The 15708-nt window shown below is 35.4% G+C and overlaps 1 protein-coding gene across 1 annotated transcript; it reads left to right on the top strand.

Annotated features, from left to right (window-relative positions):
* The first annotated feature begins 11184 nt into the window (after positions 1-11184).
* Positions 11185-15358, top strand: LOC125101269 (olfactory receptor 2L2-like). Its single transcript, XM_047731841.1, has 2 exons — positions 11185-11201; positions 14398-15358. The coding sequence occupies exons 1-2, from the start codon at positions 11185-11187 to the stop codon at positions 15356-15358; spliced, it is 978 nt and encodes a 325-aa protein (XP_047587797.1).
* The last annotated feature ends 350 nt before the right edge of the window (positions 15359-15708 follow it).

Raw genomic sequence — 15708 nt, 5'->3', positions numbered from 1 at the left:
ACACCCAGTGCTCCATGCAATCCGTGCCCCCAACCTCCCACCCCCCACCCCTTCAAAATTCTCAGATCGTTTTTCAGAGTCCATAGTCTCTCATGGTTCACCTCCCCTTCCAATTTCCCTCAACTCCCTTCTCCTCTCCATCTCCCCTTGTCCTCCATGCTATTTGTTATGCTCCACAAATAAGTGAAACCATATGATAATTGACTCTCTCTGCTTGACTTATTTCACTCAGCATCATCTCTTCCAGTCCCGTCCATGTTGCTACAAAACTTGGGTATTCATCCTTTCTTTTTGAGTACTGTTACGCTGAAAATAAATTTAAAAAAAAAAAATTTTAAAATGTCCAACAGATACATGAAAAAAAATGCCTAATATCACTAGCCATCAGGGAGATGCAGATTAAAATCCACAATTAGATATCACCTTATACCAGTCAGAATGGTGCAAGGACAGGGAACACCAAATGCTTATGGGGATGTGATGAAAGGGAAACCCTTTTGTACTCTTGGTGGAAATGCAAGCTATACAGCCACTCTGGAAAACAGTGTGGAGGTTTCTAAAAAGTTAAAAATAGATATATCCCATGACACAGCAATTGCACTACTGAGTATTTACTCCAAAGATACAGATGTAGTGAAAAGAAGGAGTACATGCACCCCAATATTCATAGCAGCAATGTCTACAATAGTCAAACTGTGGAAGAAAATGAGGTGTCCTTCAACAGATGAATGGATAAAGAAAGAGTAGTACATATAAACCAATGTAATATTACTCAGCCACCAGAAAGGACAAGTACATACCATTTACACGGACATGGATGGAACTAGAGGGGATTATGCTAAGTGAAGTAAGTCAAGCAGAGAAAAATAATTTTCATATGTTTTCACTCATATGTGGAGCATAAAGAATAGTGGAGAGGAAAATAGGGATGGGGTAACTGAATAGTAAATCAGAGAGGAAGAAAAACCATATGAGACTTGACTCTGGGAAACAAACTGAGGTTTGCAGAAAGAAAGATGGGTGAGGGCATAGGGTAACTGAATGATGGACATTAAAGAGGGCAGTGGTGTGATGCGTACTGGGTGTTACATGCAACTGATGAATTCCTGAATATTTATGAAAAACCAGTGATGTACTTTACCTTGGTTAATAGAATCTAAATTAAAAAAATTTAAAAATATATAAAATATAAAAATAAATAAATAAATAATTTTTAAAAATTAAAAAAACTTTAAAAATAAAAAAAAATAAAAAAGAATTACTACATGATCAAACAATTCCACTAATGGGTATTGAAGCAAGGAAATGGATACAATCTAAGTGTTCTTCAGTAGATGAATGGATTAATATGTGGAGATTACATATATAAATATATAAATATATAAATATATAAATATATAAATATATATACACATCTCCATCCATCCAATAGTCCATATGTCTATGTATATATATATATATTTTTTTTTAAGACTTTATTTATTTGTTTGTCAGGGAGAGTGAGCACAGGCATACAGAGTGGCAGACAGAGGCAGAGGGAAAAGCAGCCTCCCCGCCAAGCAAAGAGCCTGATATGGGACTCGATCCCAGGACGCTGGATCATGACCTGAGCTGAAGGCAGCTACCTAACCAACTGAGCCACCCAGGCGTCCCGATGTACATATTCTCATACATAAAAATACTTATTTTTATAATCATAGGGGTTGATATTAAGTATATATTGATGAAAAAGGCAGAGAAACCTATGACTTTATAAGGAAAGATGGTGCATAGGCATTGAGTAAACATGTATTTATTTATATATAAATATAAATATTTATATATATATATGTATATATCTACTGGAATATTAGTCAGCCATAAAAAATTGAGAGCTTGCCATCTGCAACAATGTGGATGCCCCTGGAGACTATTACACTATGTGAAATAAGTTAAGGACAAATATCATATGATTTCACTTGTATGTGGAATCTAAAAACAAAACAATTGGGCAAAGAAACAAAAAAAAAAGCAGAAATAGACCCACAAATACAGAGAAAAAATGATGGTTGCCAAAGGGATGGGGGTAGAGGTACTGGCAAACATTTGTAGGTGTGTGGGAGGTATGTACTTCCAGTTATGGAACAAATAAGTCATTAATGCAAGGTATAGTTAGCTACATGTGATTAACATAGAATAACGTATAGAATTATTCACTCATTATGTTTTATACCTGAAGTGTATATGCAAAATGTATAATGCAACTTTGCATGTGAACTATACTTCAATTAATTTAATTAAAAATCAATGAAATCAATAAATCATTAACACATTTAATTATTAATTTATCTTATATACATTATACATTATATAAATATAAAAATATATCATAAAATATATTATATTTATAATTAAATTTATTATTAAAATAATAAATATTAGTAAATTAAATTAATTAAATTAAAATTTAATTTAAAAAGAAAGTGTAAATGCAATATTTTTAATCCATGAAAAAAAATCTTGCCCATTTCATATCACATAGATGAATCTTGAGGGAATTATATTACACAAAAGAAATCAGAGAAAGATAAATTCAGCATGATATTTCTTACATGTGAAATGAAAAGAAAAAAATCATGAGAAAGATCAGATTAGTTGTTGCCAGGGGTGTGCGTTCAGCAGTTGGGGGTTCAGTGTGTAGGTAGTCAGAGGGCAAATCTGTAACTATAAGTTGTAATGTACACCATGGTAACTATAGTCAATAATATTGTATTGTATATTTGGAAGGTACCAAGAAAGTAAATGTTAAGATTTTTCACCATAACAACAAAAAAGTATTTAATCATTGGATGTGTTAACTAAATTTATTGTGACAATCATTTCTACACACACACACACACACACACACCCATATATAATTATGTAGTAATCTTAAATTTATACAATGTTGTATATGTATATATCAATTGTACCTTAATAAAGCTAGAAATAAAAACATATAACAATGGAGAGTGGAATGGCAGTTACCACTAACTGTATGAGGTGATGTATTTGAATACAAGTCCATCTGCTCTATGTACAGCTAATCCAAGCACTGAAAACTAAGGTATACAGAAGGAAAATAGTTTATTCAAGAGGAAGTCAAACAGGAGGACAGGAGAGCAAACTCAAATCTGCCTCTCTGAAAGGGGAAAAATAAATATTTTTATAATCATAAGGGTTGAAATTATGTATTATTCATTAAAAGGGCAGAGACACTTATGACTATTTATGAGGAACAATCATGCATAAGCATTGAGTAAACATGTACTTAACATATATCCTCCATTCATTTTGGGTTGGTGACTTAGCACAAGAACAAGGCAAAATTCAGTCCCTGATTTCAGGAGGTTATTTTAAGTCAAGGAGAAGGGGATATGGGCTTGTTGTGCTGGTATAAACTGGATTGATTCTTAGGCTTGTTATTGCTAGGAGGAATGAAGGGCTTCCTTGTTCACAGGCTGAAACCATATGGGATGCCCTTCAATCCGGGCTTCTTCAAAGACAGCTAGTAAGTTTGTTAGTGGAGTCTGAAAAGACACAACAAATGATTAGGGGTAAACAGTTTCCTGAGAAATAAGCTTTAAACTTTCAGTTAGGTAACTTCATTAACCCTACAGGACATAGGTTCAATGATAGATATGTTAATTAGTTTGTTTTTGTTGTCATTCCACAATGACATGTGGAATGTTGACATTCCACAATATGTATATCAAAACACCACATTGCACAACCTAAATATTTATAACTTTTATTTATCAGTTAAACTTCAAAAAAGCTAAAAAAAAAAGTTACAGGCTTACAAAACATTTTCACATTAATTCTCATAGCAACTTACTAAAGGAGTCATTATTTCCCTAAAGGTATGGGGGAGGGGGAACAAAGCTAAGCTGAGGATCAGAGTGATTGTGATTTGTTAACTCATGAAATTTCCATCTTGAAATGAAACAACTTTTTCTTATTACAATGAGACAAATCTCCAATAAAATGATTTCCAGATGACATCATGCTATTGGCTTACTCCACCTAATATCTAATACACAAGCTGGAAAATCAAGAAGATTTCAAAAGACTGAGCCAGTGTCAGTGGGGTCTGAGACTGCTTCTGGGGTATCTGGCACTTGGAAGCTGTTGATCCAATCCCCAGAGGTGACTGAGACTACCCAGTAACCATATTGAAAGTAACCATATTGAAAACCATATTGAAAGTTCCTGCAAGCCCTTAACTAATGGGAATACCAAGTTAACAACCATTACTTAGCCCTCTACAGGTAAGACTGTGTATAAAGGTTCTGTCTATCCATATGTTCTTCACCATGATGGACATACATCTGGAGATCTGCCTGCTTATTTTTGCCCTGCCTGATTCCTGATAATTTATTTAATTATTTATCTGGGGAAAAGAGAAACCATGTTTCTCCACATCAACTACATATTAGAACCAGGGTGGAGAGAAAGCTTAAATTACTAATGGCAGCGTTACATCACCCTGATCTTGGATGAGGAAGATAATTTCCATGTGCATTATTAAGATCCACCACTAGGAACCCTATTATCAGCTGCCACTACTTGATGATCAATGAAATAATTCTTTATTCATTGTTTTCCACACTTGCCTGGTGGTAAGGATAAAAACCTGAGACCTTGATAAACACCCACTTTCCTCACCCATTCTGGAAATTTTATTTTTTTATTAAGTTTTTCATTTTAATTCCAGTATAGTTAGCATACAGTGTTATAATCGTTTCACGTGTACAATATAGTGATTCAACAATTCCATACCTCACCCAATGCTCATCATGACAAGTACACTCCTTAATCCCTATCAACTGCTTAACCCATCCTCCAACAAACATCCCCTCTGGTAAGCATCAGTTTGTTCTCTTTAGTTAAGTGTCTGCTTATTGGTTTCTCTCTCTCTTTCTCTTTCGTTATTCACTTGTTTTGATTCTTAAATTCTACATGTGAAGGAAATCACACAGTATTTGTTTTTCTCTGACTTATTTCACTTTGCTTTATACTATCTAGCTCCATTTATGTTGTCACAAATGGCAAGATCTTATTATTTTGTATGGCTGGATATTATTCCTGTGTGTGTGTGTACACCACATATTTATTCATTCATCAAACAATGGACACTTGGGCTGCTTCCATAATTTAGCTATTATAAATAATGCTGCTCCTATAATCCAGTAATTGCACTACTGGTTATTTACTCAGAAAATACAAAAACAGTAATTCAAAGGAAAACATATACCCATCCCTGGCATTTTATTTTATTTTATTTTATTTTTATTTTTTTAAAGATTTTATTTATTTATTTGACAGAGAGAAATCACAAGTAAGCAGAAGAGGCAGGCAGAGAGAGAGGAGGAAGCAGGCTCCCTGCTGAGCAGAAAGCCCAATGCGGGGCTCGAACCCAGGACCTGGGATCATGACCTGAGCCGAAGGCAGCGGCTTAACCCACTGAGCCACCCAGGCGCCCCTCCATCCTTGGCATTTTAGATTCAGTATTCCTGTAATCCCTGTGTCTTCATAATCCTCAGATAATTTCTACAATTTGAACAGGGAGACACTTGTCCAGAAAATAAGCCACAGGAGTAATTTGGACTATTTTTACCCAGTAACACTGTGGGAGGGACAGTGCAGCAACTCTCAGTTGTGACTTCAAAATAATTAAGGAACAAATTTGTTGTTTTTGAGATCTGTCCTCTGTTCTTTGTCAGTTTCTAACAAGGATTTGACAGTACAAATTCTCCGTTTAATCCAGCATCTCATTATTTAATCTTGATGGGTAACAATGCAAAGATTAGCCTCAATGAGAAGTCAAATATGTGAACTTCACAAAGGCCAAGCCAGGCATCCAAATGCCACCAAGGTTAGAGCTGCAATGAACACCACAAAAGAACCTAAGGATTTCAGGCAAGACTGAGCACGAATGACAGTGTTGGTAGGGATACTCATTGAAAATTCATACTAATGTGAGAACTTTTTGATTTTCTATTTTTATCTCATTGAGTCTGATACTACATTTATAACCCATGGAGAACAGAAATAGTCTTCCCCTATACTTTTTCCATGTATATATTTTCCATAAAGAATTTTTACTTTCTGATATAATTCTCAGCTGCCTTTACAACAGTTATTCCTTTGATCTGCCTTTCATAGAATTAGAATGCTCCCATTTCTTTGCAGAGAGTAAAAATTCCTGAAATGCAAGGAAATAGAAAACTCTATGTCTAGGTGGAATCAAATCTGCTTCCCCAGGTTTAAAAACATTTAAAGGAATCAGTATACTTTTGTAATTAAAGACAGAACCCCATACATATAAATGTTATGCACAAAAGTGTTTTTATTTTGTATTTATTTTTAACATCTTAATTTAATTTTATTTTTTCAGTGTTCCAAGATTCATTGTTTGTGCACCACAGCCAGTGCTCCATGCAATAAATGCCTTCCTTAATACCCACGACAATGTTAACACATCCCCACACCCCTCTCCCCTCCAAAACCCTCAGTTTGTTTCTCAGAGTCCAAAGTCTTATTTAAAAAAAAAAAACTGTTTATGATTTTACAATGATAAATGAGAACTTTAAACTTCTCCAGTAAACACATTTTTTCTTCTTTTTTTTGTTAGACAGTGAGTGAAAAACAACATACTGGGATATAAAGTCTTGGAAGACCATCTAAATTATGTACAAGTAAATGAATCATCTCACATGTAAGTATCTCTTTACACACACACACACACACACACACACACACACACACACACACACAGTTCCATACACGGATTCCAAATAATTTAAATTAAAAAAGACAATGCCTTAAACACATTTATACATACCTTTCTTTCCTCTAAAGAAAATAATCCATGGGCACCTGGGTGGCTCAGTGGTTAAGCCTCTGCCTTCAGCTCAGGTCATGATCTCAGGGTCCTGGGATCGAGTCCCACATCGGGCTCTCTGCTCTGCAGGAAGCCTGCTTCCTCCTCTCTCTCTCTCTGCTTGCCTCTCTACCCACTTGTGATCTCTCTCTGTCAAATAAATAAAATCTTAAAAAAAAAAAGAAAGAAAATAACCCATGCACTTATGTGAAACATTCCCACAAACCAAACACATTCCAAGAGATTGATCCTGATTCCTTCTCATTTCCATCTTTCTATCCCATATCCTGCTTTGGTCTCCTTAGTAACTTCTTTCCAGCATATCTTCTGCATTTCCTTCATCAACATTTCCATTGCCCTGGAAGAGTTTTTGTTCTTATTTTTTTTTTAATGTGAATATGATCTATAGTTACTGTCTTTGTGAGATGAAGGATGACCATACCTTCTGTTCTCTAGATTTAGTTAATTACTCACAGATATATTCTTCTGTGATACCTTTGGACAAGAGCCATCCTTGCCTCCTTTTCACACAGTACCCTTGCCCTGGAATTTCACTTACATTCACCAACATTCTACTACAAATGATTATTTAATGCCAAACCCATGTTTAGAAATTTTATTCCCAATTCTCAATAAGTTTTTCTTCTTGGTATTCTCTTTATCTGTCTAAATAAGCAAAGATCTTTAATCTCTTCTTGTGGATTGGAAGGTATTTTTTGGTATTAATTATAGAGGTATTTAATTTCAGTAAAAGGTAAAAATAACTTTAGTTATGTCTCTTGCCTGCACAGGTGACTGTAGTTTGAGAGTAAGATACACTTGACCAATATTCAATTAGGTTCCAACTATCTGGTTTTTGACCCTAAGCTCACTTAATTTCTTGAATGTACACGTCTGCATCTATAGTGTAAAGCAAAAGCTATCTGTTACTTCTATTTTAGGAATTGTCATTGATGCTCTAACTAGATAATGTTTGTAAACTGTCAGGTTATATATACGTTCAAATATATATATATATATATATATATATATATATATATATATATATATATATATATATGTTATTATATATATTATATAAATACTATACATAGAGAGATATATATCTATCATCTATCTATCTATATTTATATCGACTAAGCCTCATTGGATAATTGCTTTTTTCTCCCAAGTACATCTCTATCAATCACTCCTTGAACTAAGCATGTCCTTCTTGTCATGCCAACTATACTGTACAATTAAAATGAGTATTTACACTATCACCCAGTGAGTGAGTTTGACTATACTTTAATAGACCAACAAAATAAATTACAAACAAAAAACTTCACCTGGGCAGATATCTGAATCCCTACTAATTTACTGACTCTTGGAGAAGAGTCATCATGCAATATGTCTTTGCTTGTTCCTGGAAGTATTATACCTGATCGATCCATCTGGAATTCCAATGATATTCATGTCCCATCCATGTGGCTCACTGAGCAATAACATTGGAATTTTTGTTCTTCATCTGGTCACTCCATCCAGTTTGGAATCTAAAAAAGAAGAGAGAGATTCTGCTGAAAAATCTGCACTTCAAGGATCAGAATTAAGGTACAACAGGTTAGATTTCATTTACAACATCAACCAACTCATATGACAGTTAAAAAACACAGCATTGACATGTGATGTCAGACTGGTGTAAGGTGGTATCTCATACACCTGTCTGACATCACATTTCAATTATTATTATTATTATTATTATTATTATATGGTTTCATATGTGGAATATAAAATAACACTGGATAGGATCATAGGGTAAGGGAGAGAAAACTAAATAAGAAGTCATTGGAGAGACCCTTAACTATAGTCAACAAACTGAGGGTTGCTAGAGGGGATGATGGTGGGGAATGGACATTAAGGAGGGTGCATGATGTGATCAGCACTAGGTGTTATATACAACCACTAAATTACTGAACACTACATCTGAAACTATGGATGTACTATATGTTGGCTATTTGAATTTAAGTTAAAATATTCTTTAAAAAGAAATGTGGTATCAGAATACCAAAATAGTGGTAAACAGAACAAAAATGAAAAAAAAAAAAACAAGGTTACCAGCTGAAATGTGAAAGTATTTAATTAATTAGGTTTGGCACTGAATTATCTTAAGATTGTAGACTATTTCATAAGAGGAGATCTTAAGTTCTAAACCAGTCATTCTTAAGTGTTTTGGTTAAGGAACAATGGATAGTCACTATTTAAAGAATGACAAAATAACAAAATCAGATTTGATTTTATTGGTGAAAATGATGTCTTGTCATTTAATATGGTGAATAGTAGACATTGAATCCTACAAGTGTATTTAAGTATGATCAAAATATGTGGATTAGCTTAAAAAATATTTTGAAGTTTGCATTCTCTACTCAGTCAGGAGGCAGGATGGTATACATCCTTTGCCTTTAGATATGAAAGTCTAAACAAAACTGCCCAGCCAGGCCATATACAGCCTTAAGCTTTGGATTCTGTTTGCCCAATGCTGGCTTTCTGGATGACAGAGCCTGCCTCTCATGTCTGAATTTTTTTCCCTAAAGTAAGTCTCTTGTGTAAGATGTAGAGAGAGCTTCTAGGAGGACAATGACTTCATTGAGCTCAAGATCAGGTCCCATAAAATTTTTTGTGAGCCTGCTTGTTCATACATATTTGGTTAATGAATGTTGATATGATTGGCAGACTTATTCCTAAACTTGCTAACTTGCTTTCTTTTGTTTTCCATTGGTATGGGGGAAAAGGGTTAACAATCTCTCCTCAATACATCATTGGCTACTTCTGTGGTCTTCAAGTCACACACACATGCACACACATTGTGGTAGATTTATAAGAAGGAGTAGTAAAATTCATAGCATGTGACAGTGTTGCTACTGATTGGAAAGTTTGCAATTGTGAAATAAAAACTAATGGATTACATAAAGTAACTGGTATAACTTAGTTTATTAAGGTGGCTCCCTGAAGAAATAAACTGTATTGGAGTTGATCATTTCTTAAGTTTTCATGCAAAGGAATCAAGCTGGTATTCATTTTGATGGCTAAATTTAACTCTGAGAATCAAACATTATTAAAAATAATAAATGTTTAATTTTAAAAATAAAATGCAGAGCATTTTAATCACCTGACATCTATTAAAGTGTCTACATCAGGATGTATAAGGTATTTTATCAGATTTATAGACTCAATCAATTTGACATGACACAAAATGATGGCAATCATTCCACTACTGTCTGGGGTCACACTTTGAAAGTTCTATGGTTATCCAAAGTTATCCAAAGGTGTCAGCCAGTTTGGTTAGTTATGACTAAGACAGGTATGGAAGATAATTAATGCATGTCTCTGTGTTGCTAAGAAAAGAATGTAACATAGTGTCCAGATGTTATTCCTGACTAAGCGCCCCATAACTTGGCCAGGACTAGCCTTCTCATAGTGTGGTCCATTTCACCAACATCAGAATAATTTGTGCTCTTCTTGGAAATGCAGATTTCAGTAACTCATCCTAAGCCTAAGCATTGAATTTTCTGGGAATAGGGCCTGGAATCTGTATTTTAGCAAGCAATCCAAGTGGTTCTACTGAACAGTAATAACTGAAAGTCATGAATTAAAGCTTAAGGTGGTTCAAAGATCCAAGTACAAAGAGTAGAGAAAGGAAGTAGAAAGAACCCTGCTGGCTGAGGGACTCTTCCAACTACAGGACAGAAGTTACTGATTTTCACCAAAGCTTGCTGAAAATTTTGTCTGCATAAAATACTCCAAAAACTGATGGAAGATACTTCTTTAAGATGCCCATATCCCTTTTTCTGGAGGATCAAGCTGGCATAGATACAAAGGTTAATTGGGTAGAAGCCATAAAATCCTTGAGGCAATTTCTTTATATTTCTCTCTATGTAAGTGAAATAAAATTTAATGTAAGCTGACTTTAAAATACAGTAAGGATGTAAATCACATTTTCAAGGTGTTCTTTTGATGGCCGAGTAACCAAATCTTAGATTGCTTCCATATCCTGGTTATTTTAAGTAAATACACTGCAATAAAAATAAGGGTGCACATATATTTTCAATTTAGTGTTTTCATTTTCTGGTAATGTTCCATAGTGAGACTAGTGGGTTGTATGGTATTTCTAATTTCACTTTTTGAGGTACCTTTATATTGTTTTCCACGGTGGGTATACCAACATGTTACATGCTTGTCAATACTGTGTGAGGATTCCTTTTCCTTCACAACCTTGCCTACACTTGTTATTGCTTGACATTTTTATGCTAGACATTCTGAAGTTGTAAGGTGATAAGTCCCTTTGGTTTTGATTTACCTTTCCCTGATGATAAGGGATGATAAGCATTTTTTCATATATCTGTTGGCCATATGTACATTTTCTTTGGAAAATATCTATTCAAGTTTTCTACCCAGGCAAATTCTACCAAACATTATTTTTTTTTGTTTTTATTTAAATTCAACTAATTGACATAAAATGTGTTATTAGTTTCTGAGGTAGATTCAGTGATTCATTAGTCTTATATAATGCCCAATGCTCACTACATCTCATGCCCTCCTTAATGTCCATCATCCAGTTACCCCACCCCTCAACTGTTCCCCTCCATCAACCCTCAATTTGTTTCCTATGATTAGGAGTCTCTTATGGTTTATCTCCCTCTCTGATTTCATCTTGTTTTATTTTTCCCTCCCTTCCCATATGATCCTCCATTTTGTTTCTTAAATTCCACATATGAGTGAGATCATATAATGATTAATTTTCTCTGATTGGCTTATTTAGCTTAGAATAATATCCTCTAATTTCATCCATGTTGTTCCAAATGGCAAGATTTCATTTTTGATGGCTGAGTAGTATTCCATTATATATATCCCATTCCAGCATATATACGCCACATCTTCTATATCCATTCATCTGTTGATGGACATCTGGTCTCTTTCCATAGTTGGCTATTGTATACATTGTCAGTATAAACATTGGGGTGCAGGTGCCCCTTCAGTTCACTACATTTGTATCTTTGGGGTAAATAGTAGTGAAATTGCTAGGTCATAGTGTAGTTCTATTTTCAACTTTTTGAGGGACTTCCATATTATTTTCCAGAGTGGTCGAACCAATTTGAATTCACACCAGCAGTATAAGAGGATTCCCCCTTCTCCACATACTCTCCAATATCTGTTGTTTCCTGAACTAGTTATTTTTTCCCCATTATGACCAGTGTGAGGTGGTATCTCATTGTGGTTTTGATTTATAGTTGTCCGATGCACAGTGGTGTTGAGCATTTTTTCATGTGTCTGTTTGTCATTTCTATGTGTTATTTGTAGAAATGTCTGTTTATGTTTTCTGCCCATTTCTTAATTGGATTATTTGTTCTTTGAGTGTGGAGTTTGATAAGGCCCCTGTAGATTTTGGATCCTAGCCTTTTATCTGATGAGATATTTGCATATATCTTCAGTCATTCCTTTAGTTGTCTTTGGTTTTATTGACTGTTTCTTTTGCTATGCAAAAGCTTTTCATCTTGATGAAGTCCCAATAGTTCATTTTTTCTTTGTTTCCCTTGCCTTTAGATATGTGTTTAGCAAGAAATTACACAGCCGAGGTCACAGAGTTTGTTGCCTGTGTTCTCCTTTAGGATTTTGATGGATTCCTGTCTCACATTGAGGTCTTTCCTACATTTTGAGTTTATTTTTGTGTGTGGTGTAAGAAAATTTCCCAGTTTCATTTTTCTGCATGTGGCTGTTCAATTTTTCCAACAACATTTGTTGAAGATATTTTCTTTTTTTCCATTGGATATTCCTTCCTGCTTTCTCAAACATTAGTTGGCCATAGAGTTGAGGGTCCATTTCTGGGGTCTCTATTCTGTTCCACAGATCTATATGTCTGTTTTGGTGCCAGTACCATGCTGTCTTGATGATCACAGCTTTGTAGTACAATTTGAAGTCAGACATTGTGATGCCCCCAGGTTTGGTTTTCTTTTTCACCATTTCTCTGGAGATTCAGGGTCTTTTCTCGTTCCACAGAAATTTTAGATTATTTATTTCAGCTCTGTGAAAAGAGTTGATGATATTTTGATAGGGATTCCATTGAATATATCGATTGCTATAGGTAGCAGAGACATTTCAACAATGTTTGTTGTTATAATCCATGAATGAGGAACTCCCCTCCTCATTTCTTTGTGTCTTCCTCAGTTTACTTCATGAGTGTTCTATAGTTTTCTGAGTACAGATCCTTTACCTCTTTGGTTAGGTGTATTCCTAGGTATCTTATGGATTTTGGAGCAATTGTAAATGGGATCAATTCTGAATTTCTTGTCTGTCTCATTCTTAGTGTATAGAAATGCAACTGATTTCTGCACATTGATTTTATATCCCATCATGTTGCTGAATTCCGGTAGCATTCTAGCAGTATTAGGGTGAAGTCTTTGGGGTTTTCCACAAAAAGTATCATGTCTTCTGCAAAGAGTGAGAGTTTAACTTTTATTTATTTATTTATTTATTTATTTATTTATTTATTTATATTCAGATATATTTTATTCCTTTTTGTTGTGGATCCATAATGGATCCATAAATATGTAAAACAAACTGTCATGCCTGGAACTGGGAAAGGTTGGCAGAGATGGGCAAATATGGGTGAAGGGGAATGGGAGGTACAGCCTTCCAGGTACAGAATAGGGGATATAGTCAATGGTATTGAAATAGATTCATATGATGACAGATAATAGCTACACTTGTGGTGAGATTAGCATAACCTATCAAGTTTTCCAATAAGTATGTTGCACCTCTTAAGCTAATATAACATCACCTACCAAATATAATTCATTTGAAGAGGGAAAAAATGTGTCCTTTCTACCCCTTCTTAAAGGCATTGAATTTAAGCTTGCTGCTCGTCAATTCTCTGAATACAGACAACAAAGGGAGACTAACAAAACCCATTCTACTGAACAGATAAACGTTATTGAGGCTTGAGTGTGTATTGGAACACTCAATAGTCCACGTTCTGATGGAACTTCAACAAGTTAAATACATAATATTGGGGTTTCCAAAATATAGTTTAGTTCATGTGACATATTTAGTATATATTACACCTGAATCACAAAAAAAAATTTATTAGAGCATTCTTACGCTATGCCAAAATCATTTTGACTACAACCATTATTATGATAAAACAAAAACAAAAACAGAAACAGCTGTATGAATTTAAGAATTATTTAGCTTATTGAAAGAGGAGAATTAAATTTGATGTAGAACAAGTAAATATAGAATATGTTGGAGCATTGATGGAAAAAAACATGTGCTATTTCATATTCTGGTTAATTACTGTCCTGCGACTTAAACATCTTTATGAAGTAAGAAAATTCTGTTTCCAGCTCCCCTGAGAAACAGTTCGTATTATGCAGTCAATTGCTGTATTGTATGGACCTGCTTTATATGCATGTATTATGAAAGCATCCACTGTCTTTCGGATGAAGTTGCTAAGGAGAAAGCATGGAGACAGGAAATGAGACATTGAGCATAGACTTCATTCTCTTGGGCCTTTTTCCTGGGATGAGACATCCAGGACTCCTTGTCTCTCTTGTCTTCCTCATCTATACCATGGCTATCACAGGAAACATCACTTTGATCCTCCTCATCTGGGCAGATCCCCACCTCCACACCTCCATGTATTTCCTGCTTAGCCAGCTCTCTCTCATTGACCTGGCTTTCATCTCTAGCATAGTGCCAAAAATGCTGGTTAACTTTTTCTCAGGAAAAAGGAAGATTTCCCTGATTGGCTGTGGAACCCAGATCTTCCTCAGTTTGACTCTGGGGATTGCTGAGTGTCTACTCTTGACCCTCATGTCTTATGACCGCTATGTGGCTATCTGCAATCCTCTTAAGTACCCAATTATTATTAGCCACCAGGTGTCCCAGAAAATGGCCATTGGATCCTGGGTGGGAGGGACTCTGGCATCTTTGGCCCACACAGCCTATGCCATGCACTTTCCCCTCTGTGGTACCCGGGAACTCCACCACTTTTTCTGTGAGGTCAAGGCCATCTTGAAGCCATCTTGTGAGGACATATCAGCCTATAAGAAAGGAGTACTAGTGACCAGCATTGTTGTGGTTCTTCTCCCCGTAAGTTTCATCCTGACTTCCTACACCCTAATCTTCCTACAGGTCCTGCAAATAAACTCCCGTGAGGGAAAGAGTAAGGCCCTGGCTACCTGTTCCTACCATCTGACTGTGGTCATCTTTTACTATGGCCCAGCCATGCTGATATACATGAGGCCTGGATCTTCCCACACCCCCATCCTGAACCAGGGTCTCTTTATGTTTGACACCATCCTCACTCCCATGCTGAACCCTCTTATCTACAGTCTAAGGAACAGGGAGGTTGTGGGTTCAATGAAGAAGGTACTGAGGAGATGTCCTATTCAGAATAGGCGTCCATGTTTCAGTTACTAGACACAAAACTTCCAAGTTCAAATATCCCTGGGAGGCAGCAAGGTCTGAGGAAACAATGGGACTCCCTGTGTCCCCATTTCCTCTCCTCTTCTGATAATATCAGTTTCACATAACAAAACCAATGAATTCTCAGAAAGGAGAGGAAAAAACAACTCTACCATTTTTAAGAGGTCTAAATCACAACCAATTCCCTATGTGAAAATGAGCTTTCACCTAATCCCCTCATCTTGCTTCATTTCTTATCAATTGGAATGGAAAAACCCTCTTCTTTCTTTTAGATGTAGAAAAAGGTATAAGACAAGTATAATGTTCTTGGGAAGAAAATACAGAATTTTTTCTAAGATCACAAC

The sequence above is a fragment of the Lutra lutra genome, chromosome 5 (genome assembly GCF_902655055.1).
Source record: "Lutra lutra chromosome 5, mLutLut1.2, whole genome shotgun sequence".
NCBI lineage: Eukaryota > Metazoa > Chordata > Mammalia > Carnivora > Mustelidae > Lutra > Lutra lutra.
Note: the sequence above shows the minus strand (reverse complement) of the source record. Positions and strands in the feature narration are given on the sequence as shown.